The following is a 27,951-nucleotide window of genomic DNA, read 5'->3' as shown; positions in this document are numbered from 1 at the left end:
TAAATTTCCAACAAAAGGTAAAGCAACACATAGATAGATATACTTTGCTGCAATGGTAATGTGAGAATGTGAACAAGTGTAGAACTAACCATAAGATGAACCCTAAGATAAGGTCTCTTATTGCTCAGGATCTTCTGTATTATATAATTAGCTTACTTTGATTCCCAATTAACTGTAGACCTTTTGGGTAAGTGAAAGAAAATCTATCAAAGAATCGGAAAATCTTTAAGTCTTTAAGAGATATATTATAATTTTGAAATAATCGAGTTCAATTCTGAACTTAACTATACAAAATATCCAAATATTATATAAAATAATCTATAAATTAGAAGAAGTAGCGTTATTATTAATTAGCATATTAAAACTATCTACAGTGGTGGTCAGTAGGTTAGCCCCTTTTTTATTTTTTAACTTTGAATTTGATTTTTTCGGCTCCCAAGAAATTTAATGAAGACATTTTTTCAGTTATTTGTTGTTTATTGTATTTAGATGATGACCCGTAATTATTGTCATGATAGCTTTTGAAATTTTGTTTACAGGTACGTTTGAACAAAAAGCCCCCATCCAATAATCGGTCAATAGTTTAGCCCAGTCTCTCCAAAATCGTTAATATTATAGTAAGACATGGTAATTTGTTGAAGAAGTTGTAGAACTAGGTAATCTAAGATAAACTGCATACAAAAAATTTTCATTTTAGCCCCAGTTTATTTTTTGGGGTATATCATCTAATTGTGAGTTAAAAAATTTGATCAAAATATCGAATTTGTTTCATTTTGTCTAGACTGCTTCCTAAAATTCCAAAATTTTCAAGATCTTACAAACATTTCTTACTGCTTAAAGATTTTTTAAAAACATTTCATAAATAAAATGAACTTATTCAGTCTTTAGAAGAAATTTAAAGACTCAATACAAACACTATTTATGTATATAATGAAACATTGTATTGAAACAGTTTATAATATCAAAGATAATAGATGTAACCGTATCAAGTTTAGTTTTAAAATCAAATATCTTTATTTCATCCTAACTTTAAAACATTGTTTTGGGCTTTTACTCTAAACTAAACTTAGTTTGTTATTATCCATGTTGAGTTTTTTCAGGTTTTATTCTAAAAGCTGAAAGTCCTTTGATAAGACATTTTTCAAGATTCATATTATATCATATTTTAATGCATAAAGAAGTAAATACTTATAAGGAAAGATGCTCATCCTTGTCCACATCAAACACATTCTAACAAGTGTCATATTTAGTCCTATTTTTATTTACAATTGCGGATTAATGAGTCTTGAAAATAAAGCAACATTTCAACTGCAAATGGAGACAACCTGAAGTTAAAGAAGAGAAACAGAATTCGGAACTCCACTTTGACATCAAAGCTTAAAAATGCAAAAGAAGATGGCATAAGGAGAAAAAGAAAATTCAAGGAAAACCGCTGGAGACGTGAGAACCCCAATCCAGCTGATGATGTTGATGACTGGACTGAAGGGGGTGGGAGAGAAACTCAAGAATATTTGTGACGTTGACAGGACACCAGCAAAACGAAACAGGATAACAACACAAAAAAAGGAAAGAAAATTTTAACATAATTTCAAAACAATGACGAAGGGGAAAAGCACAAGAAAAATACTCAAAAAAAAAGGGAAAATATTACCCTCTTTATTTCCATTCATTCATTTATTTCTGGATTCTTTTCGTTCGCTTCTTCTTGTGGCGACACAAAGGATAGAAAGATATCTAAAAAAAAAAAAGGGGTTCAAGGACATTTTACACATAATTTTTACTACCTTACACACCCAGACAAAGGAAAAGCGATGCTAATGTAATATTTTTTCTCAAGGATGTGCTCGAAGGACTTCTCCTGTTGCTTTTTATTCTACTTTTGCCTCACTTCTGGCGAATTTAATGCTCTATTACGCACAATAAGCGATTGGGGTAGTAAAATATACATACATATATATGCATAGGTATGTGAGTGTACATTTGTATAATAAAATTTGACAAAAAACTTCTAGGACGACAACATTGATTGCCTTTTCACCTTTTGGGGTCGCGGCGCTGTTCCTTACAGTTTCGTGTTGTTTACCTTTCGACCTGGCCAAATCGATTATAATGATTTGGGTGAATGAACTCGGTTGAATTGTCCAACAGTTTTACACATTTTATTGTTTCTTATTATAATATAATATGTATAAAAGAGATGATTGCAACATGTTTTATAATAAATGAATTGAAGCGCAGTGTAGTTCGTGTGTGAATTAGAGCAAATAGCTAAATGAAAATTGGGTCAGGCACGCATCAAATGATCATAATGATGATGATGATGATGATGGGCTGCATAGATATGACTTGGTGGAGTTTTTCACTCGGAACTTGTGAAAAATGCCAAGCACTGACACTGACTGACGAGCGCCCTTTGAATGCGGCAGACAATGCGGCGCAAAGCATTTTGTGGGGGAGGGAAAACAGAGAGACCCAACTTGAGAGTGCCACAGAGAGAATGTGGAGAGTTTATTAGGCAGTGATGCATGAAATTTACAAAAGCAGTTTATACTATGTATATTTAAGTCTTGCACTAAGTTTCCTTCTTGGTTTAGGATATTCACTCATTAACAAGAGATTTTCCATTAAAAATATTGCTACTTTTGTCTGTCATTTCAACCTGCCAACTCATACATACCAATGACAAAGATATCGTGAGTCCAAGACAACTTTCGGTTTTCTTTGTTGTTGTTGGACAATAAATAATTTAGCCATCAATTCAAACTAGTCCACTTCAAATAACTATTTACTTGGCATGGTGACCCTCTGAAAGCTTGTCATTGCATTCTGGCCGGCATCCTACAAGCTGTTTCCGTGGTGTAGCGGTTATCACATCTGCCTAACACGCAGAAGGCCCCCGGTTCGATCCCGGGCGGAAACATGTGAACTTCTTTTTTGTTAATTTTTAAAAATTTGATTTTTAAGCTTTATTTTATTCAATTATTTTATTTTTTTATAATGCTTTTTTTTTTCCTTGGCCAGGTTTAATTGTAAATTTCCCATGAAATGACGCGTAAAAGTCGCCAAATCTCTGTTCTTTAATATAAGTAACTAAAATTTGGGAGAACTTAAAGACTAAAGAAACCAATTGAACTGATGTTGTTTGTTTTAACTTAATTTTATATTTACATTTGTTAAAAACTTTTGCCATGCTTCCAAAATAGATATTCTTTGTCAATAAAAGTATGGCAAAGCATTTATACTTAAGTTAAATACCTGTCGATCTACCACATTTCATTTGGTTTATAAATAATGTATAGATAGACCTGCATGTAATTATAGATGCATCTTGGTTGAATCTTGGAAACCGTTGGCGACATTGGAGCCCCAACAGAATCAGCTGTTTCCGTGGTGTAGCGGTTATCACATCTGCCTAACACGCAGAAGGCCCCCGGTTCGATCCCGGGCGGAAACATGTGCAATTTTTTTTGCACATAAAGTATTACATTTTTTTTTTGGGTGGGTTTTTCTCTACAAGAATTGTTAAATATAAAATTTTGAACAAAAAATAGAAAGATTGGTGAAAATTACAACAAAATTGGTTACAACTTTGGTTCTTTTTACTTTACAATTTAATTTCGAGTAATCGTTCCAATAAAAGTTCAATCTTGTCTTACGATCCTGCCAACTCGAGGATTAAACCAACGTATCTGTGCCGCAAACGCCTTCTTGTCTATGTTATACAAACATTTTTCCTAATACCCTTTGCGAGTTTATAAAAAAATCCTTTAAAATAGACTGCAAAAAAAAAAAAAACAGAGCCATTTATTTATTTAACAAAAAAGAAATTGCCACATGTTTCCGCCCGGGATCGAACCGGGGGGCCTTCTGCGTGTTAGGCAGATGTGATAACCGCTACACCACGGAAACAGCTGATGCTTAGGCTATTTCAAAACCGTCAACGATTTCTCAGATTTGGCCATATACTATTAATAGTATTAAAAGTATTAATAACAATCAGTTATTGCATTATCTTAAGAAACGTGAAATATATTTTCTACAGACGACGATTTAGTTCATCGTTTATGTGTTTTAAGCTTTTTAGCCCTTAAGGATTATATTTAATAATTTTTTAGAATCCTTTGCTCTTTTTTTTTTTTTAATAACTTTTAACTTTAACTTTTTGTTAAGTCTGTTTTTTTGTCTGTATAGCTTTTTCTCTAGTTCTTTAGCACTCATTGCCTGTAATTAATGTTATTGAATTTAAAGTTAGTTAAAATTTGAAAAATTGTCAAAAAATAAACTAAATTTTTTGCGAATTTTCCTTAAAAAACGTTGTAAATCACATATTTTTGGTCATTATGGTTTTGTTGATCAATTTAGCTAACTGAATATATAAAAAACTTAAAAAAAAACATTTAAAATGCTTTAATATTAAGTTTTAATTCAATATTATTCCCAATTCCTAGCAAAAATTGATTTAGCATCAAAATTTACAAAAATATTTGAAGTTAAGAGCAAAGTATTTGAGAAGACTACTGTAAACAACTGAAACAATTTTAAAAAAATATAAAATAAGTTTAAAAACAAATTTTGAAAAAAATTAACAAAAAAGAAGTTCACATGTTTCCGCCCGGGATCGAACCGGGGGCCTTCTGCGTGTTAGGCAGATGTGATAACCGCTACACCACGGAAACAGCTTGTGCAATGCCGGCCAGAATGCAATGACAAGCTTTCAGAGGGTCACCATGCCAAGTAAATAGTTATTTGAAGTGGACTAGTTTGAATTGATGGCTAAATTATTTATTGTCCAACAACAACAAAGAAAACCGAAAGTTGGCTTGGTCGCTCGACTTTAGATTGTTTGTGTATATGTAGTAGAGAAAATTATAAAAAACAGTTTAAACAGTTTTTCATCATTTATTTATAATTCGTCTGCAAAATGTTAGTTTCAAAATGAGTAAAAGAATTTTTGGAGTAATCGGTATTTATTAAAATTACAGATAAGATTTAGTTTTTAAAATTTAAATGCAGATTGAACGACATTATTCTATATTAAAAATACAAATTGATTAATCTAGAGCTTCTTGAAATTAAAGTTTATTGGAATACTTTAATGTTCAAAGATAACTTAATTATTGCATTCCAATTCAAAATTTAAGCATTAAAATAAAATATTATAAGGTTACAGAACAATTTAAAACAAATTTTTAGAAATTTTCAAATTAAATATGATAAATAAATGAACATTGAGTCATCTTTTTTAGCGCCCTGATAAGTCGGGCCCCTCAAGGCGAGTATCCCTTTGCAATTGCTAATCCTGCTATATGGCTAATCCGGCACTGGTTGCAATGATACTTTGGTGCACTTTAGCTGATGTCAACTGTAGTTTATTCATTCAAATAGAAAACATTATCAGCGTTTTGCTGGTGGTGAATCTGTTTCCATAGTGGTGGATAGATGAATGAATGGACGGGTGGTTATTTGTGGGAGGGTGTCACATCTTGTCTTCTTCTTCGTGCTCTCTCTCTCTATTCTCATTCTCTTTGCCTCTCTAGCTAACTCCCCATGCAATTCTTAAATTTCGATTGCTGTGGTTCTTCTGCTTGTTGCTGCGGTGAGTCCAAAACTGGGTCACTGCATACATACAGCTCCCAATGCTGTGTGAGATGTTTTGGGTCGATGTTGCAATAGTCTCTTCTATTGCTGACGCAGTTGTTGTACTATGTAGAATACATGTTGTTGTTGTTGTTGTTGCTGTTGCCTTTGATCTTCAGTTCATTTGGCCTCGGGGGCGTTCACTACTCACGCTGTGTGCGTTTTTGTGAGTTGCTGCCACATTGTGTGGCAACACTCAGAATGCAATCTATCAATCGACATTGTGGCGTTGCCTCTGCTCGGCTGGCGTTTAGGTCTCTCTCCCCCTCTCTCCCTCTCTCTCTCTCTCTCTATTAAGCAATTATGTAATTTGCTAGACCTGCTGTTAGGCATTGCCCAAAAGGCATTCAAGTGAGGAAATTTCAATAAAAACAAACTTTAAAATAATTGTTAATCAAATATTTATGATGTTTAGAGCAACAAATTATAAAATAACTTAAAAGTGCTCCACGTTGATAATCTCGAGGAAAGTTGGATAAATAAAACTATTTATTAGAAATTTCAAAGTGCAAACTGTTGCATAGACTTTATAGATGACTATTTTAGTTGCAATTTAACTTGTGGTTTATTTGTATATCTGATGTAAGGAAATAGCCAAGTTTTCTTACTTCAATAAGCCCAAAATTTTAGTGCGCTGTTTTGTATTTCACAAATCTTGAGGAAAAAGAAGGAAATGAAATGAGCATAATACTAAAATTAGAATTGGAATTGAATTTGAATGCATTCGAATCATAGCAACTCATTGGCTGGCATTCTAAGTCCTTCAATTCGTTTTGATTCGTTTGAATTTTGGCCAATTGACTTTTACGTCAGAACACTCATTCCATTGATGTTCATAGTCATTCAATTCATTCATATCATTTTGAATATTGTTAAATTTTTCCATCATTCACGCATTTCTCTATTTTAAACCTATCCAATCTTCATCAGATTTTAATATAATCAAAGGTTTCAAAGCATTCAAATTTTGGTGTGAATCTTGTGCCAAGAGATCATCTTGTATTTACATCAAACGAAGTGTGGCCAAGGCGAAAACGTGAAGTAAACACAACTTTGGCAAGGGAGCGTTGCCAGGACATAATTGACTCCATTCCGCGAAGATGTGGAGCTGTTCTAGCTAAATATTTGATTCAAAATATGAAAGTATATCCGGTTTGGACCCGCCTCACCCATGAGTTTCTCTTTAAGAGACAACTTCCACCACAGTGTGCCCAGTGCAACAGACATAACACAGTCCTCCACATAATCTTAGATTGTATCAAATACAATACAATAAAAAAGAAATACCTCTCCTCTAATCCCCTCGATTCCCTTAACAACTCCAACGTCCTTTCCATTAAACAATACCTCCAAGAAGCAAACCTTTCCCATCTTATATAATCATCTGGATCAAAGTTATCAAAATATCAATTTTCAATAACACATTTTAAACATTGTAATCCTGCAAATATATTTCTAACTAGTTAGCATAATTTTTTAGCTTAAGGCCTAGTAGCTATAGCTAGACTTAAGAATTGTCCGTAATTTGCAATTTCGGTTCAATTCAGACTATAAATAAATAAATTTGAACAGGACAACATCGGCATTTTTAATATATTTGACCTCAAATTATAAATGAAATAAGACTTTTGGTAAGGAAACACACTAATTTTGTTTGAATATAAATAATAAAATTTTGGTATGTAGTCAGTATAATATTGTTTATCAATCTTTTATTGTTTATTTCTGTAGATATATAGAGATATATACAGTGGCGGATATGAATTTAGGACGTTTTTTTTTTTTTTTTTTTGTTAGTTCTGATTTTCTCGGCTCCTAAATAACTTAATCGAATAATTTTTTTTTCTTTAAAATGTTGTTTATTTTTTTAAGATAATGGACTGTAAGAATGGTATTGATAGTTTAATCCGTTTTCTTTACAGGTGCATTTGAACAAAGAAAAGTCCATTTTTTTGGGGGGGCATATACATATTTAAGACGTTTTTTCCAAAATCTTAAATATTGAGGATAGACGTTTGAAATCTTTGAAGAAATTGTAGATCTAGCAAAACTAAAGATTAACTGCATACCACAAATTTTTGATTTAGCCCCAACTTTCGATTTGGAGTCAATTGAAAATCTGAATTTTGTATGGAAATTTTTGGTCCTTTGGGCGAATCCATTTTACGACACTAATTCTTACTAAAGTACTTTTATCCTTGAACTACGAAAGAAAGTGAATTGAATTTCCCGTCGAATGACATTCATTTCAATAAAATCGGATAAAAATTAGATAGTTTTTATCGCAAATTAATATGGCCAATCTAAGCAGTGGCCTTCGGAAGGGGTATACGCATGAAAAGAAAGAGATAGAGAATAGCAGGGCAAAAAAAAACCAATCTAATGTAGATATATAGTGATCTATGCACCATTCAATATTGGATTGATATGTTAACCCTAGGTCAACCTCTTAAAATATCTTAGGTTTAGTTCGTAGTTATTGCCCATTATCACATTGTCATTAGTTGTTAAAAGCTTCAAACAAATTAAACATAAATTAAATTAACAACAAGAATATAAAAACAAAACCACTAAGCACCATAAAAAGTATTTGCCCAAAATCTATCCAACCACAAAATGTCAACAATTTTGTTGTTTTTGTTGTTGTTGTGTTTCATTCAGATTGGTTTATATTTATATTTATTTTATGCAAAAAGTGAAGAAAAACAAAAAGCAAAGCATTTTCAACAATTTTCTTTATTTGTTTATTATGCATGGAATTGTAAATGGGCTGACGCACAGTTTTTTCTCTTTTTTTTTTGCTTTTCCTGCAACCGGAAGAATTCAATTGAGTGGAAGATTTTGAGTGGGCCAAGTGCGGTGGTGCGGATTTTTGGTAGGATGATTGGTGGTTGGTTTTTGGCAATTGTAAAAGCAAGTACAAAGAAGAAAGAAATTCATACATAAATTTATGCTTATGAGAGAGAATATCAATTAGCCAAGTAGAAGAGAAGTTTTTTTTTTTTGCTTTTCCCACGCCTGCCATTACTTAGGCCTCGAACTAATTGCAAATTAATGACTTACCAAAGTTAAAGCCTTAAGAACTATATTTGTCCGATGGGTGGCATAATATTTCGTACATTAGATGTTTAATACAATCTATATCAGATCTATTTAAGGAAAATTTCTCATATAAATTTTTAGTTTAAAAAGAAAAATTTTTAATTATAAATGTTTTATTACTTAAGTCAACTTGTTAAAGCATTTAAGTAGCTGCCCTTGTTATAAATTTTCTTAAGGACTTTGAAATATTTTAGAATATTTGCTGTATAGACTTTTTTATGAGTCACTGTAGCTTTAATTCATGTTGGATTTTTGCGCATCTTTTCTTGTTTGAGGGGCGCAAAACCTTCAAGCCCTTTTTTCTTTTGTGGGCGGCAAAAGAAGAAGAAATCAATCAATCATTTTGGTCAAAAAAATTTTGCACCATTTCTATAACAAGTCTGTCAATTCTTTTTGCCTAAAAGCTAATTGGTTTTTCTTCTTTGGCTTTCATTTTGTTGCTTTCGTTTCGAGATCATAAAAACATTGCAATTATAAACGTGCAAGTGAGATGGCTATATAAGCACAATGCAATTCAGAAGCTTATTCATTCTTCTGCTTTTATCTTCCCACACACAAACACACTTGCATTTGTGTTTGGCGGTGTGTGTGTCTGTGAGAGCAGCAGAAGAAAGAAACGCAGAGTGGGAGAGAGAGAGAGAGAGAGAGTAGATTCGCAAATCTTTCAAAATGGCAACTTTTGCGCGAAAATGGCGATGCGATCAATGCTAAAAATATGTATCTTTGTCTTCTCTTGTGAGAGAGAAAGAAGAGAAAATCTTAAAGTTTATGAGAATTGAGATAAATTCATTTTGTTGCACTTTTGAGTTTAGGTGTTATTGTAATATATTTTTTAAACAGAAATTTAAAATTTTATTTCATTCAAGCAATGTTTTTTTTTTTAAATTCTGCATTTTATTTAATTATATTTAAATCAAAATGATTATCGAATTTTAAGTTAGTTTGATTCTTTAAAATACCATCTTAAACTTACTTTTAATTCTTTTTGATCTACTTGGAGCTTAAAAATATCTCAAATTTAGTTTATTTATTACAATTAGTGCAAAATATTTCAATATAAATAATTTATAATCTTAAGAAACAATAATTTGAATCGCTTACAACATAAAAATTACGTCGGACAAACCTTCAAAACGTTGTTTAGACTAGTTAAAATAAATAGAATTTATTTGACGACAAATTTCAATTCTTTGTATAGTAATTACTTAAAAATACTATAAAATTTGAATTCCTTGTATGGTAATTACTAAAAAATACTGTCAAATTTGAATTCCTTTTATGCTAATTACTAAAAAAAACTCTCAAATTTGAATTCCTTGTATGCTAATTACTGAAAAATACTCTAAAATTTGAATTCCTAATTACTAATAAATACTCTAAAATTTGAATTCTTTTGATGTTAATTACCTCCAAAATGTAAGTACATAAGTAAAAATCCTTTTTGTGTTTTTAAAGATTTGTCCAGGCGATTCATTTATTCCAAATATATTCACGCCAAGTGACTTCAATTACTAAGAAAAACTCTCAAATTTCAATTCCTTGTATGCTAATTACTGAAAAATACTCTAAAATTTGAATTCCTTGTATGCTAATTACTAATAAATACTCTAAAATTCGAATTCATTTGATGTTAATTACCTCCAAAATGTAAGTAAGTAAAAATCCTTGCGCACTTTTTGTGTTTTTAAAGATTTGTCCAGGCGATTCATTTATTCCAAATATATTCACGCCAAGTGACTTCAATTACTAAGAAAAACTCTCAAATTTCAATTCCTTGTATGCTAATTACTGAAAAATACTCTAAAATTTGAATTCCTTGTATGCTAATTACTAATAAATACTCTAAAATTCGAATTCATTTGATGTTAATTACCTCCAAAATGTAAGTAAGTAAAAATCCTTGCGCACTTTTTGTGTTTTTAAAGATTTGTCCAGGCGATTCATTTATTCCAAATATATTCACGCCAAATGACTTCAATTACTAAGAAAAACTCTCAAATTTCAATTCCTTGTATGCTAATTACTAATAAATACTCTAAAATTTGAATTCCTTTTATGCTTATTATTAAAAAATACTCTAAAATTTGAATTCTTTTGATGTTAATTACCTCCAAAATGTATAAAAAATCCTTTTTGTAAGTGGTAAGTAAAAATCCTTGCGCATTTTTTGTGTTTTTAAAGATTTGTCCAGGCGGTTCATTTATTCCAAATATATTCACGCCAAGTGACTTCAAGTGACAAACTGATTTAGTGTTGGGTTAGAAAATTTTAGTAATAGAATTCCAAATGTCCACCGAATCATAGAAATTATAGAATGTCAATGCACTTATCAATTTCTTAAGTTTAGTGATTAGCACACTAAGACGAAAATGAAAGTCAATGAAACTTTCTGATTGATTTTAAACTCTTCTATGTTAGCCAATCAGGGGATTGAGTCTTTATATCTTTAATATAATCATTTATTAACTAAATTTGTTACCAATTTGTTTGTCACAGTTTAAACAAGTTTTTTTTTGTTTTTAATAGCCAAACATCTTCCAACGGTTTACTACAAGCCAGCAACAAATCTCTGCTATTATTGTTATTGGTATTTAAACTAATTTAACAAATAGACTAAATACTTTAGAGATTATAAGCAAAAGCTTTAGTTACAATTATGTGTTCAATAGAATTTTTCACAAAATGCAAAAGCCAACAACAATTTCTAAAGAGCACACACACACACACGCACATACATGAGTAGTGTGCCAAACAAGTTTCATCATATACATGATGATTATTGTTGTTGTTGTTGTTGCTGCTGCTGCTGCTGCTGGTGTTAATCTTAGAGTCGAGAACCGCGTGGACTACGAAATTTATGGGATGTCAAAGGGCCATAATCTAGCTACAAAAAGAACCTCCAAAATGAAAAAAAAAAAAAAGACGTATGTATGTATGCGTGAGGAAGAGGGGTAGAGGTGGGGGCCTAGGGGTACTAGCGCGTGCAACAAAAATTGTGTGTATTTGTGTGTGTGTGTGTTGTTTTTGGCGCTCACGCATACTTACGCACATTTTGATGATTACCTCATCGCAAGCGAACCGAATGTCAGCCAAAAGCGCAGAGCAAAAGCGAAGCATGAAATGCGTGCGCATAAAAAAGCAAACAAAAAGTCTTTGAGAGCGAGTGAGAGAGAGAGAGAGAGAGTTAGTTGGCAGAGGCGAAGCGAAGCGACGCGACGCACTTTAATTTTGTATGCTAGAGGCCACGCACACACACACACACTCAATATGTATGTATGTATGTATGTTGCTCCTCTGTTCTTTAACTGATTAAAAGAACTCAAAACATGTTAAACATAAATCTGAACGACTTTGATATACTCGTTAGTTAAGATGCTTTTGTTGAATGCAGTTTCAATCACTCAATTATCCTTGGCAATGGAGGGAAAGAGACAGACTTAGATTAGCAACATCTGTAATAACTAAAAAAGAAAATGCGTATACTTAATTTTAATGTATTCAAGCTTACAGGCACGGACTTAAGGCGATAATACCACCATTGGGCCTAGGGTCCAGCAAGATAGGAGCAGGTGAGCTGCCCATCTGGCTTTCCAACCAAACGTTAAATTTTATATATTTTCTTAAAAAATTTAATTAGTTGAAGATGAAAATTTTTTTAAATATTTAGTCATTGTATTTAATGCAATTAAACGAAAAAGTTCCTTTGTTTTTTTTAACCTTTTTTTTTTAACAAATTCAAATCAAAATGTATTACAAAAATTTAATTTAAATACGGAAACCCCCTCCCTAAATTGAATCCCCCAAAGCCGTCCTTCAGTTTATAAGCGGACTCGGGTATAGAATCGGTTTCCATTATCTGTTCGGACTGATTCAAGAATATTCCTTAAAGGTGTTATTCATTAGGTTTCAAGATATATCAGATAAATCAGATCATTCTTTTTTAGTTTCTGCCTCAAAAAGTTGTCTAAGCTTAAGATTCCCCAAACTCCCATAAGTTATTTCAACTGAATATAATATAAATTTTCAATTTTTTTCCTAATAGATGGGGTTTTCTTACATTCTGAATATTGTAGAGCTAAAAAGTGTAGTCAAACTTTAGTATATCCTTAACCAGAGGTAATCTAAACATTATAATCATGATTGATTCGGGTTGAGCTAAAACCTACTATAAAAGGAGACTCTCTATAGGCTTGTGTAATATATTTAATAAAAAATGTATGTAGTTCTGATTTAGTACAGTATTTTCGAATATATGTAGATATTTGGTATCGTGGTATGTAAAAATTTCTATACTCAATATAAAAATTTAAATTACAATTTGAATAAAAAAGTTTAACAACTTAAGGTGGACAGATATAGTGGATATCAGGCTCTTAAAATACCTTTAATCTATCTTATGAGCTTAGAGAACATCAAAATCATAAAAGATTTTCAAAAAACATTAATTCATATGTGTGTATATATATTTTTAATATTTTCATATATGCATCTTAATATCTAATACATCGATTGTCGATCTGAATAATCCCTTGTGGCCATAAAGGAATGGGTATCATATGAAACACAGCGAGCTGCTGCTCCTAAAGCTTCTGCCCGTTGTAATTTTTGCTTAAAAAATAGAGACACACACAAACACACACACACACACAAACATAGAACGAACTGGTCCAGCAACATTTTAATTAATGATCTTGATGCTTGTCTCTAACATCGAAAAGATTATGTGGTATGGTAGGTCATTCTGCTTGAAATTGTGTGTGCTTGGTCTTTTTGTGATTCTTAGTTGATGTAATAAGTGCCGGAAATGTGGCTTGTTTTTGGAGTTGAGTTTACTCAACTTCACTTACAAGATGAAGTCGCTAAAAGACATTTTCTTTTAACTATTTCTTTCTCTTTCTGCACTAACAATTCTGTAAAGCAATTAATCAAAGACCGAAAAACCACTCAAATGAAATATTACCATAAATCACAATGGGTGTGTGTCTGTGTGTGTGTGTGTGTGTGTGCGGTGCACTCACCTTTCATCAGGCAGGCAAAACCACAAAAAAAGGCACGCAATGTTATAAGAGAAGAAAACCAGAGGGCCGGGGCTAACTTCGACCGCGTCAAAGTTTGTATACCCTTGCAACTTTTTTGGTAACTCTATCCTTACCTATTAGCCATCAATGTGGAAGAACGTTTTATCTAAAAAGGCTTAAGCTTGAGAAAGAAAGGCCTACAATCATAGGAAATAACGAAGATATTGATCAAAGTCACTGTTTTCCACCGATCGTTCCTATGGGAGCTATATGATATAGTCACCCGATCTTTATCAAATTCGGCACAGTCATTAACATATATATTAAATTAAGAAATGTTTAATTTAAAAGCAATCGCGTTAAAAGTAACGAAGTTATTTACAAAAGTCACTGTTTTCGACCAATCGTTCCTATGGGAGCTATATGATATAGTCACCTGATCTTGATCAAATTTGGCATAGTCGCTTATAGGCGTAGTAAACTCTCTAATATTAAGTTTCACGACAATAGCTCAGAAAATAACGAAGGTATTGAGAAAGTCACTGTTCGTGACTTGCTCGTTTGTATGGGAGCTATATTATATAGTCACCCGATCTTGATCAAATTTGGCATAGTCGCTTATAGGCGTAGTAAACTCTCTAATATTAAGTTTCACGACAATAGCTCAGAAAATAACGAAGTTATTGAGAAAGTCACTGTTTGTGACTTATCCGTTTGTATGGGAGCTATACGATATAGTCACCCGATCTTGATCAAATTTGGCATAGTCGCTTATAGGCGTAGTAAACTCTCTAATATTAAGTTTCACGATAATAGCATAGAAAATAACGAAGTTATTGAGAAAAGTCACTGTTCGTGACTTTGGGGTTTGTATGGGAGCTATATGATATAGTGGTCCGATCCGGCTGAATCCGAGATATACAACGCCTGCAGTATATACAAGCCTACGTGCAAAATTTCAGCTCTGTAGCTCTTACGGTCTAGGAGGAGTTTGCGTTGATCCAGACGGACGGACGGACGGACGGACGGACGGACGGACGGACGGACGGACGGACGGACGGACGGACATGGCTAGTTGAACTCGTCTCGTCGTGCTGATCAAGAATATATATACTTTGTATGGTCGGAGATGCTTCGTTCTATGCGTTGCACACTTCTGACCAAAATTAATATACCCTTTTTGCAAGGGTATAATAAAAAGAAACATAATTATTATAATTTGCATTTGACCATATAATATTAAAAGCACAAGGGTGAGTGGGGGAAATGGTGGGTGGAAGGTTGGAAAATAGCTTTGACGGGAATGTGGAAAATGTGCGTAAAAACTATGGTAATCATAAATCAAACAAGTGGAACTGGAACTACATTAGGTCAACTGTTTGATATTCACAAAACGAAATAACTCGCCACATAATGACATTTAAATATTCGAAAAGCTGCGATGAAAAATTAATCTAGATAATTGAGATTTGTTGCCTCTATAGTTTTGTTTATAACACTGTGCAACACCAAAAATGAAAGGGAAATTCTTTTATTCAATTAATACATGCACTTTGTTTAGTTTTTAAATACAAAAATATTAAAACTCAACTTTGAAAAGCATTTCATAAAGGGTGTTTTTTTAGGCGTTTGGTTTTTAAAATTGAAATGAAACACACAAAATTTGAATATTACTGTTAAATTTTTATTTGAGATGATAAAACAATCTCTGCCAATTACTTTTTAAAAATGACTTCATGTAAATGTTGGCCGCGACTGCGTTTCAAGTGATCAACACGGAAGGTCCAATTTTGCACCACTTTTTCCAGCATGTCTAAGGGAATTTCGCCAATAACACGACTGATATTGTCTTCCAATGCACCAATTGACGCTGGTTTGTCCTGGTAAACCAATGACTTTACATATCCCCACAAAAAATAATCCATCGATGGTTGAATGTCCAATAAAGTAAATTGTGTGCGAAATTAGTCCACATTTGCCTTTATGGCTTGCTCGGTTGGTCGGTTGTGTCGACCATAATATGGACGTAATTTGCGAAACTTTTCACAGAACACGAATTTTGATAATAAATTTCAATGATTTGTAAACGTTGTTCGGGCGTAAGTCTTTCCATGATGAAATGGCAAACTAAACTGAGCATTTTTCACTTTCACAGCTGTCATGAACATCATGCGGTATGTCAGTGTTGCCAACGTGAAAAACCAAACGCTTAAAAAAACACCCTTTATAATAAAGTAGCTAACATGCTATATCTGTTACAAATGTATAAACATTCTATTGCAATTTTAATTACAAAATTTAGTATCAAAGATTCAGGCAAAGAGTAATTAGAATCCTGCCAAGTAAATAAGGTTCCAAAAGGAAATCCTATAGTTTCTAATAATTTTCGGCTGTTGTTTGACTTTTTAAGTAGCAAATTTAGACATATTTCAATCATATTTAGAACAATTTTAGTTTATTACAGTTTTTATGACCTTTAGTTAGGCAGTTGGTTTTAAAATTACATTAACAGGGAATCAAGTGAGAGTCTTATCAAGTATGTATTACTCTTATTTTTCAATTAATGATCTTAACGTTTCACATTTTATTATTAATATCTGAGAGAAAGAGTTAAAAATTAATCAACAAATTGTCTTATTTCATTAATATATTTTTGAGTCATATATTGTTGTCTATGGGGGTTTATTGATATGCAATCTGAGAACATTATTAAAGAAGTCGAAAAAAGCAAAGCTCTTAAAAATTTATTAAAAAGTAAGGAATAATATGAAATAGATTTTAAAATTTTCCATTAATGTGCAACAGTTTTTTAAAATATTTTGTACTTAATGGACAATTGTTTTTTAACTGCTGTATTAAGCAGAAATCATGAATGACTTAAACAGAAATCTTGAAATATGGAAAATGCTCTGCTTAAATTGTTAAAGTTGTTAAAAATAATAAATAATTAATAACAAAAACATCTCTATAGATCTGAAAGATGAAATGAATAGAAGTTAGCTTTCCCTTCATAGTCAATAGTTTTTGGTTCAATCCACTGATATCTAACTCTTCACATATCTTAGTGGAAGATCTAGATAATATCGTTGATATTTGACTACTATCAGAAGTAAAGTAACTTTCCACAGAGGATGGGCCATTGATCGATCCATAACCAATCATTTCAATTTGTGGCAAATAAACATTCACTTAATCATAACTACTTAAATCATAGAATTAAACATGTTGTTGTTACTTTTTTACACTGGCCAATAAACTGGTGCTTTAAGCAAAACTTGGGACTACTTTTACTACCCCTTTACGCTACTCACACACACAAACACACACACACTCATACATGTGTATAATTTAATTTCATTATTAGGCCCCCAAAAAATTTCCTGTCCCAAACTGTACAACCCATAATAAAATAACAAAACACAAAAAAAAAAATAAAAAGAAAGAGTAAAAAAGGAAGAAAAATCACATAATTTACAAATTCATATATGTATGAGAATAGTTTGAGGAAAGGTTTCTTGTGCATGTTCGTATGGGTGTTTGGTTTGTTTGGTTGTTTGTTGCTGCGCCCAGTTAAAAAGCCAGCAAAGGACAACCCGTCGTATGCGTAATATCAAAGCACGCAGGTCACTCAACAACAACAAAGTCATATATGTATGTATGTATGTGTAGCAGCACTGCAGACCAAAGGGGAACAACATCATACACAGCCTTCTGTATTATTAGTTAATGGACAAAAGGCATTCGAAATCAGGACACACACGTATACGCCATGTGAGCCACGCCTAGACGACAAATTTCCATGCTGTACGAATTGTTTTTCCTATTTTTTTTTTTTTGTTTTGGCTTTTAATTTTATTATTTTCACATAAATTTCATCATGGATACATACATGGTGTGTATGTAGTAGTAGAAGTTACTTTTCTAGTTGTTTTCCCCCTTTTATTGCATTTTAATGGAAATTTTTTTACCATCCTTTTCTTGTTGGCTTTCTATTTTTGTTTTTTTTTTTTCCTTTTCTAGGCCCTCCTCCTGTGCGTTAATGTGCAGAAAAGAAATGGCCAAATAACAAAATATTCATTACCAAAAATTAAGTAATTTAATTACACAAATTTGCTGCGTTTTTTTCCCATTTTCTTCGAGGGCTTGGCGCATTTCAATGGTTTTTTATTGCAAAATTGCGTTTTCATTTACAATATTAATGGAGTAAAATGACCTCGCAATTGTTGGGAAGTTTTCAAAGCCACTAAAGGTTGGGCATTTGAATATTACTTTGTTAAAAGGCTTCAGGAAAAGTCCAAAAATATTTGATTTTAAAAGTTCCTTATCCTTAAATTTTTAGTTTAAATAAATAATCGTTACTCAAGTGAGTAATTGTACAAGAAATCATTTCTATTATATTCGATTAAATTATCTCTATTTTGGATTAAAAACTGATTAGAGGTGGAACAACATCGATTGCATTTAAGAATTTTCTTAACGTAAAGCCAGGGAGGGATCCAGGGACGGTTATGGTCACTTTCATGGATCCTGTATCGATTCTGTTGTACTTTATAACAACTATTTCAATTTTATTTTAGCACGCCCTTTACAATTTCTTTTAGATTCATCTCTGATTAAAACTAATTGATGAGAGGTGGAAAACTATCGAAAGCTTTTGTAATAAACTGAAAATAACAATAAATAACAGAAAGAGATGAGAAGGAAAACAAGTGTTATTAAATTAAGTTCTTCTCAACTGAATTATATTTCATAACAAGAAATCTTAAATTGGAAAATGTCACCCTGTAGGTTAATGCTCATATACGTACATGTAACATGGGTTTATGTTAAACTTATCCTTACTATTAATACCTAAATGCATACTTTTTTTCTCCTTTTAGAGCCAACTTTAAGTAAATAGTATGTAAGTACTTTCAAATACAAAGAAAATTACATCATAGTACAACTTTATTTTTCTTTCAAGGGCCAAATGTTATAACTTACTTATTCTTTACCTTTTTTGAAGCATCTACCCCTCCCTTTTGGCTTCCCTCTTTCTTAAACAATCACAAATATGTTGTCTGTCTTTCAATTTCCAATTTTTTTGAGTACTTCAAACGGCAACTTGCCAATAAATGTCAAAAAATATTTATATATAAGTATATACGAATCTCTGTTGTAGGTATATACATATATATATATGATATAAGAATCAAGCCCCACTGACAGCCCATAAAGCGACGCTGTCAAATACAAAAGTTGTAATGACAGTTGAAGCAAAGGGACACCGGGCGACAATGGTAAAAGGACCAAAGAAAGACATTAACATGTGGCACACATTTTCATTGACCGCTTTTTTCGGCAAAAGCGAAAGGAAGTGAAAAGCCAAAGGACAAAAATTGTAGGAAATGTTGGCCAAAACAGACAAACAACATAAATCGAGCAAGTGAAACTGGGTCTATGACTTTGACTTTGTAGTAAAAGGGGCGGAGTGTTTTTTTTTTCTTAATGGAGACTGGGCAAAATGTTTTTGGATATTGGCAATATGATAAGTACTTTTTCTTTTTGGCCAACAAATTCGTTAACAAATTGTCGCGTTAATAATGCCAATGACAACAACAACAACAATAAAACAAATTTCCCTCAAAAACAAATGTCAATAAGGAAAATAATGATAGCAGAAAAACAATAATACAAATATATGTATCTAGGCGATGAAATACTCTAACAGAAAGGGGGAAAATATCAGTAGAGTAGAAGAGTTGAAGAAAAATTATTATATAAATATTTTAGTACAACATTTAAACCCTATTTAACCACTTTTAATGTATTCAATTCAGCAAAAAGGCCAAAAAGTGAATTCATTCTTTTCGAAATTATTTAACTGAGAAATTACTAGCTATTCATTCAGCTGAATTAGAAGTAATTAGTATTTTTAAACTTTACAATTATTGTTAAAAGAATCTGAGTATTAATATTAATTTATATAAGTTAACGAAAAATATAGTTCTCTTAAGAACAACTCATGGAAAAGGTGATTTATTTTTAAAATATTTTAACAATATTCATCGAACATATTAAGAAATGAATTCTATGTATATCTTAAGTATTATTAGAGACTATCAATAAAAATTATTTGATATTCAAAAATGTTTGAATTTTATTAGACTTTGATTGCAGCAAAACATTTTGTCATTACTTCTATCTTAAATGTTATTTTAATTTTCTATATTTCATTTTATATTATTAATATTCTAATGTACATGATTGTAAACCTCTTGTAATTACTTAAAAGAACTATTTAAAACAAAATAAAAAGTGAAATCTCCAAATAACGAAAAAGCTTTATACATAAATATAACGAATTTTTGTATTAAGTTTATTAAAAATAAACTAATTAGTAGGTACCCAAAGCTAATCGTTGGCTATAAGGAAGAATGGGTTGGCAGTATACGTATATACAGTAGAATCCGGTTATAAAGACGCTAAAGGGACCGACGATTTTCTTCGTTATATCCGGAAGACGTTCCAACCGGAGGCCTTTTCAAATAAGTTTGTATTAAGACCAAACAATCAGTCTTCGAACAATCGAACTTCAGTCGCTATAACCGGACGGACATTATAAGTAGAATCGTTATAACCAAATTCTTCTGTACTTATTTAATTTGATTCTTTCTTCTAAAGGAAATTCCTCTGTTGAAAGGAAAGTACAGCTTTGTTGGCTTGAAATAAGATCTGGACTTCAATATAGTTTTGATATATGTACATATACTCATATGTATGTGTATATAACAGTTAATGCTTGTTTTTTTTTTTAATTTTTTAAAATTTTTAAAGGAATATTACAAAATTGGCTTTTAGTAGAATGTAAAGTCAAATTACTTAAAGTTTTATTTACTTGTAACTAATTCATTTTCTATCATTGTTAAGATTTAAATTATATTTCATTTTATATAAGAAAGATAAGATTATAATAATAATAACTACATATTATTTAAGTTATTGATTTAAAGTTTTTATCAATTTGTTACTAATGGAACAATAAGTACTTAACATTACAAAGACTATTTGATTGTTGTTGATTTTAGTTCTATAAATAAGCATAAAATGTAAATTGTCTTAAAATGAAAACGTATAAATTGCTTAATTCCTCAATAATTTTCTTCTCCTGGCAAGTGTAACCAACTTTCGCCTTTCCTCAGTTTCTCATTGTCTCAAACCTCTGCTTATTGGCGAGGCAAACAACAAAGTGTCTCTATCATGACTTTGGCATCATCAAATGCCTGCTTGGCCGCCATCTATCGCAGTTTTGCTTCAATTTTTAGGCCACACTCTCTCATGCATTTTCCTCTGGCACACACACACAGACACAGACATTGTACATATTTTCTGCTTATCAATTTAATGGCCAACTGGCGTCAGAGAAATATCTTACAAATGTCACAAACAGCAACAGCAAAACACCAAAATGAAAGCAGCCAACAGCAGTAGAAGCCAAAACACTGCACAACATACCAAGAAGCGTCGAAGAAAAAAAAAAAAACATTTCCAAGTTAACCATTAAATGCCAAAAACAAGAGCCAAAGGGCCAAGATGAAAATACAGGCTCTAGGGGGAAAGAGAGACAAAAAAATTCGCCAGCGTCGCCATAATGCAATAACATTGTCTGGCTAAAATTCGTTTTGTTCCGAAACTGGGCAAAAACAAGCCGAAAAGATTAAAAACAAACGCATGAACCACAGCAACAACAAACATGAAAATCTAAATCTAGAATATAAAAAGGAGAACACAACGAAGTCAACTAACCAACTACATCTAGTATATGGGTGAATGTTGTTGGCAGCATTTTTATGAGCCTTCTGTAGGCGCCAGGATTCCTGCTTCCTCGATAGGCTCGATAGGGCTCAGCGAAATTCGCTTTCACTTGCACATTTATTTGGACTTGCTCTCTGATTGGATTGCTTTTCCTTCCCCTGCCGCCTTCCTGTTGTTCATCTATGCCATTTCCATTTTCACTTTTATGCTGGTGTTGCTGGTTTTTGGGTGTTTTTTCTTCTACTTCTTTTCTTTCTCTTCGTAAACTAATTTGAATGCTTTTAGTGTCTGTCAGGGTTATAAATTTGTAGAAGTTTATTATCATATTTTCAAATACATTTTAATAGCCGAATCTAGTTGAGGGAAAATAAACAAAGGTATATTCTAAACATCCAACTATAACTATGCCTGTAATCAAGGAAGTGAACATTTTCTATCTTTAATCAAATCTGTATTCCAATTTAAGTACTAAAATGATTTACCTTTATCAATCGTGGGGTATTCCCGTTTGGCACCCTGTTTGTTGGACCCTTTCAAACAAAATTATCATTTGAAAAAGTTCCCGGATTTTAAAGTCAACACAAAAGAATAACTCGACGCAGGATCGCCTGGAATTCGAGTTGAAACCGACTTTAGATTCAGCATAAATGTAATTCTGGTCCCGACCTTAATCAAATAGTAAAAACATCATAAAATTCTGAATGAGACCACATTCTGGGCATTCTACGTCGATTGCACTTTAATGTTTTATTGATATCGAGTCAGAATTACGGGTTGTATCCATGCCGCAAACACAAATCAAACTTCTTTGATGTTTGCCTCATATAACGATGCATTTCCTCACAAAAAACGTCAACTTTGCTAAAATGTTTCGAACTTCCGAATCGAATTTATCGATAGAGGCTTCACTCGATAAGAACTTTCGATAATTATATCGACTAATTTGCATCGTGTAGCCAATAAAAAAATCTTATTGCGTTATTACGATAAAAGCCAAATTGATATATCGATATCGGACAAGTTCTATCGACTTATCACATATACTATCGAAGTTTGCCCCCATCTCTAAAATAGTTATAATTGTCAAATTTTTTTAAGTGCCCTTGCTGCGTAATTTAAGCTTTGAGATTAAATTCACTTGCATCGCTTGTAACACTTAAAATATAATCTAAGAAAATGGCCGATAATTTCATCATTAAGGGTAAGTTGATGTTAGTGCTGATATTTCATTTATTTAGCGAGTCTTGTTTCAGACTTAAACTGTTATGAAAAGAATGGACTGTTCTTCACCAAAGACCACATGACAGTGCAAAAGTTGTTTTTGTACAACATACCAGAAACTCTAGAGAAGGAAGATTTAATTCAACTTTTTAGTCAGATTGGAAGTGTCTTAAGCGTGGCGATTTATGGCAAGTTTCAGGGATTCGAGTTGCCTGAATTGCTATCAAAGCAATTACCATGCTACAATGGACGAATATATTCCGTACCCAAGGCAAATCTAAATATCGGATGCGTGTTGTTTGGTAGTCCTAGCGATGCAGCCAAAGCCTTGAAAATTGCGTATGGGATTGGGATTGGGCATGGAATCGGTATCTTTGCCAGTGATAGTTGGAATCAACCAGATATCAATGAGGATCCAGAGACTCAGGAGGAGGAGGAGGAGGAGGCACACATCTTAAAGATCCCTGATGATTGCCTCTTAAAGATAATAGGTTATCTTCCATTAGGCGATCGTTTGCATTTCCAACGAACTTGCAAGCGCTTTCGTACTGTATACGAAGTGAATACAAGAGCTCTTCATAAGTCAGTTGATTTTGATATATTTCAAGGCCTGACCCTTTGGAATATACGCGACTTTTTCCGTCTCTCCGGGCCATATATTGATAATTTTACGGCTTTTTCGTTGCAACGCTCAATACCAAATGAACGCATTATAAAGTATATGGGAAGAGGTTGCACAAACATGACTACATTGGAGCTATCGGACGTTACGCTGAGCACACGGAATGTTTTTCAAATAGTTTCCACTGCCAATAAATTGGAGAATCTGACATTGATACGTTGCGATCTAACGGACGACAAACTGATAGCCTTAAAGGATTTGAAGAATCTTAAAAAAATTAACCTTCGACACAATCCTTTCATGGGGTATTATCTAGTGAAACTTCCCGTTACCATTCAGAACTTGGATGTTTCATATTGCTATAATCTGAATTCAAGCTATTTACACGCAACGTGCAAGATGTTAACCAACTTGACACAGCTCCACATTTTCAATATAAAAGTTGATTTCCCAGGAAACTACCGATGCCTTTCACTGGAATTGTTGCGCTTATTCATCAAAGAGGAAACCCAATGTGAGCAGATAGCTAAACTGCCTAAACTAAAGGATTTTCATATTGGCATCATCTCCCAAGATAATAGACATACCAAAATCTTCGACTATTTGGCCATTTATAAATCCGATCAACTGGAAAAATTGGTCATTTATTGCTGCGAGGGCTTATCTAAAAAGATGGTCAGACAAATCGCCAAGTTGAGTGGTTTGAAAACACTCATATTGGGCTTCAGCATGTACATTGACGATAATGACATTGACACGTTAGCCAGTCTTACAAACCTTGAGTGCCTTGCCCTGGGAGGTTGCCTTAGTATTACCAATAATTCTATGCTGCGTATGATATATCAGTGCCACAAGTTGCAGGATGTGCATCTTAAAAGATGCTCAAACATTACAGAGAACCTAATCCACAATATTGTACGCTATGTTTCGAAAAGTTTCAAAAAACATGAGCGCATCTTGCCCATAAATCTTTATTTGTATGACACCAAAATCAAAATCCAGAATTCATCTCTAGACGCTGGCGCCCAGGGTATTATCAACATAATTTATAAAACTCAAACTTATTGGGATAGTGAACTAATTTAATTCACTTATGTACTTTTAATAAAATCAAATCCTGTAAGGCTTAACTTACACATAATAATTCTTTTTTTAAATGGATTCATGGGAATGATGTAGAACCATTTTATTTTTTATTAGAAATTTCTTCTAGGTGAAATTAAAGTCAGAATTTATTAGTTTTAAGCAACATTATACAATTGGCTAATGATTTTGGAGTATATACTTATGAACATATGTATGTATGTATACTTATTGTTAATCAATACTATGAAACGAGTTTATATCCATTCACTTGGCCGTTCTTTTTGGCTAGGGCTTCAGTACTTGCACATAAACTTCTGGAAGTCTTAAGTAAGTCTGCCCCTTAGTTAATTGCATCACCTTATTACCTTAAAAAAATAAATTCCCAATTGAAATATTTATGTCTATGTCACCAAGTTAACATAATTTTTCTTAATTTTAGTTTTAGGCCAATTGAGAAAAGCAATGGCAGAGTCTCATATTAATTTGAACTGATTTCAAAATTAACCAAATAAAAATAATCTATCGTATAGCTCATAGTTTTCAAATATTTAAGGAACAACAGTTTCCAACGCACCAAAATAAAATTCTAAATATGTAGAAGGAAATTTGATTTTTCTTTTATTTGCCACTACGAAAAGAAAAATTTCATCTGTATGTTAATAATCATACTGCCAAAACTTAAGGTGTTAGTTGAAAAATTGTTCAACAGAATTTATTTTTATTCATTAAGATCTTTATACCCTTGCAAAAAGGGTATATTAATTTTGGTCAGAAGTGTGCAACGCATAGAACGAAGCATCTCCGACCATACAAAGTATATATATTCTTGATCAGCACGACGAGACGAGTTCAACTAGCCATGTCCGTCCGTCCGTCCGTCCGTCCGTCCGTCCGTCCGTCTGGATCAACGCAAACTCCTCCAAGACCGTAAGAGCTACAGAGCTGAAATTTTGCACATAGGCTTGTATATACTGCAGGCGTTGTATATCTCGGATTCAGCCGGATCGGACCACTATATCATATAGCTCCCATACAAACCCCAAAGTCACGAACAGTGACTTTTCTCAATAACTTCGTTATTTTCTATGCTATTATCGTGAAACTTAATATTAGAGAGTTTACTACGCCTATAAGCGACTATGCCAAATTTGATCAAGATCGGGTGACTATATCATATAGCTCCCATACAAACGGCCAAGTCTCAAACAGTGACTTTCTCAATAACTTCGTTATTTTCTGAGCTATTGTCGTGAAACTTAATATTAGAGAGTTTACTATGCCTATAAGCGACTATGCCAAATTTGATCAAGATCGGGTGACTATATCATATAGCTCCCATAGGAACGATCGGTGGAAAACAGTGACTTTGATCAATATCTTCGTTATTTCCTATGATTGTAGGCCATTCTTTCGCAAGCATAAGCCTTTTTAGATAAAACGTTCTTTCACATTGATGGCTAATAGGTAAGGAAAGAGCTACCCAAAAAGTTGCAAGGGTATACAAACTTTGACGCGGTCGAAGTTAGCCCCGGCCCTCTGGTTTTATATTAAAATATCTTTTAATATATGTATATATGTAATTTATCTTCAAGATATTGCTAGTTTTCTGAAGTCGAGAGATAATGTTACAAAAATTTGTTCGTTTTTTTTATCCTGAACTAAAAAATTCAATTTCAACTTAAAGCTTAACATTCCCCACTGCCTAATTTGTTCCCTCGCGATATATGTACATATGTACATCTGGTGTACTTTCTTTATCCGATTTTGATAAATAATACCATCTTCTAGGTGAAATTAAAGTCAATATATGTTACATAGCTCAAGTGTGGCAATACATCATATCAATAGAACAACCAACTCATATAACATAAAAATCGTAAGAAATCAGAATTTAAAGATATACAATTTATGTACATACATATGTCTCAAGAGGTACCCCAAGAGGTAATAGTCTGGAGTCTAGACTCTAGATTTTTCAAATCCAATAATGGAACTTGATCTTCTTGACGTTCGTGATTATAAATTATAAATTAGTATCACATTATTAGACCAAAAAGGCCAACATATTGTTAAAAATGTATATGTATATATAAAATCGACTATGCCAGAAATTTGTATCTCCTTTTATTCGGTTTTCGAAATCAAGAAATTCAAAATGAATGTTAACTTTATTTAAAATTGGCATTACTTTTTATTTCAATTAACTGTAAGTCCCTTTATGTAAATCTAGTAAATCACTTTAATAATGTACTTTCAATAATTAAAACAAAAAGATATGGGAAATTGGCTTGAAAATTACTTTGAAGCTGACATCGAAGGCAATCGGCAATGCATTTACAACAAAAAAGTTGGTAATAAGAAAAGTTTACTAAACGCTAGGATACCTTATTTTTAGCAGTAGATTTTAATTTAAATCGTGGTCTTTTATTTTAAGGACACTTGATATGAAATCTTCCATTAAAATTATGTAACAAAGTCCATGTGTATAAACTTGGCCAATTAAAATAAGCAGCAAAAACTTATTTAGTCAAACGAGGAATTATTGATAGCTAAAAAGTTTATTCTTTTGTTTTATTAACCGTTTGAAGATGTATCTCAGGTTTAATATAAGTAAGTCCAAAATGGTTTATTATATATGTACAAAAATATAAAAAAAATTTTGTTGATACGATTTTGTTTGTTTTGTCAAACCGAAATAGAAGATTAATATTTTTTTTTTTGGGTTTTTCTTTCTCATTTATGTTTCCTTGGCCAGATGCTGCAAGAAATTTAAATTATCCTTTATTATTAGGATTATTTTTGAAAATAAAAATCAGTTTATTTTTAAGTATTTAAATATTTACATAAATAAAACTTCAGTGAATAATATAAAACATTTCTAAGTCGAAAAATTTTAAAAAATTATCATTTATTGTCATACTTAATTGTAAGTTATTGAAAATTAAAATTAAATAATTGAATAAATTTTATAATATTTGGCAATTTGTAAGAGAAATTCAAACAAAATGCACACAGAAAGAGAGAAAGATGTTTTCAAGTGAGAGAAGTTAAAATTTAAGAGTGCAATTTTTGAATGACTCTTCGAAAATGTTTCGTCAAGTTGAACGAAAGCAAAAAGTCAAATGCGCATTCGTTTAAATTGGTTTAAAGCTTTAATAAAATATTCGTTAAGGCGTTAAATTCAAAAGATGATTTTTTAAAAGGTAAAGGGAAATTCCTTGTTTTTTTTTAATTTGGCTTATTTATAAAAATGCGGAAATTGTTTAAAATTTATGATGATCTTAGTTAGATGAAATTTTTGTTTCTCAGGCTGCCAAACAGTTTGCAGCGTCATTTTTTTGGCTTATTCGTTTCTTGATTCGTATAATTACCGGTTATTGTACGACCTTACGCATAAAATGCGTGTAAAGATAGACACACACACACCAATTCACACACCCACTTAAGTGTGTGTGTGAGTGCCTCGATAAG

General features: G+C 32.2%; 1 protein-coding gene and 4 non-coding genes across 5 annotated transcripts; 3 read left to right on the top strand and 2 right to left on the bottom strand.

Moving 5' to 3' along the window:
• The first annotated feature begins 2,847 nt into the window (after positions 1 to 2,847).
• Positions 2,848 to 2,920, top strand: TRNAV-AAC (transfer RNA valine (anticodon AAC)). The gene has a single exon. It is a non-coding gene; the product is annotated as a tRNA-Val (tRNA).
• Positions 2,921 to 3,381: 461 nt separating this feature from the next.
• Positions 3,382 to 3,454, top strand: TRNAV-AAC (transfer RNA valine (anticodon AAC)). Its single transcript has one exon. It is a non-coding gene; the product is annotated as a tRNA-Val (tRNA).
• Positions 3,455 to 3,835: 381 nt separating this feature from the next.
• On the bottom strand, positions 3,836 to 3,909 carry TRNAV-AAC (transfer RNA valine (anticodon AAC)). The gene has a single exon. It is a non-coding gene; the product is annotated as a tRNA-Val (tRNA).
• A 694-nt stretch (positions 3,910 to 4,603) lies between these two features.
• TRNAV-AAC (transfer RNA valine (anticodon AAC)) lies at positions 4,604 to 4,676 on the bottom strand. Its single transcript has one exon. It is a non-coding gene; the product is annotated as a tRNA-Val (tRNA).
• An 18,008-nt stretch (positions 4,677 to 22,684) lies between these two features.
• On the top strand, positions 22,685 to 24,538 carry LOC137581296 (F-box/LRR-repeat protein 7-like). Its single transcript, XM_068295504.1, has 2 exons — positions 22,685 to 22,752; positions 22,805 to 24,538. The coding sequence occupies exons 1-2, from the start codon at positions 22,728 to 22,730 to the stop codon at positions 24,478 to 24,480; spliced, it is 1,701 nt and encodes a 566-aa protein (XP_068151605.1). The 5' UTR covers positions 22,685 to 22,727; the 3' UTR covers positions 24,481 to 24,538.
• The last annotated feature ends 3,413 nt before the right edge of the window (positions 24,539 to 27,951 follow it).

The sequence above is a fragment of the Drosophila tropicalis genome, unplaced genomic scaffold (genome assembly GCF_018151085.1).
Source record: "Drosophila tropicalis isolate 14030-0801.00 unplaced genomic scaffold, ASM1815108v1 contig_845, whole genome shotgun sequence".
In the NCBI taxonomy this organism is placed as follows: Eukaryota; Metazoa; Arthropoda; class Insecta; order Diptera; family Drosophilidae; genus Drosophila; species Drosophila tropicalis.
Note: the sequence above shows the minus strand (reverse complement) of the source record. Positions and strands in the feature narration are given on the sequence as shown.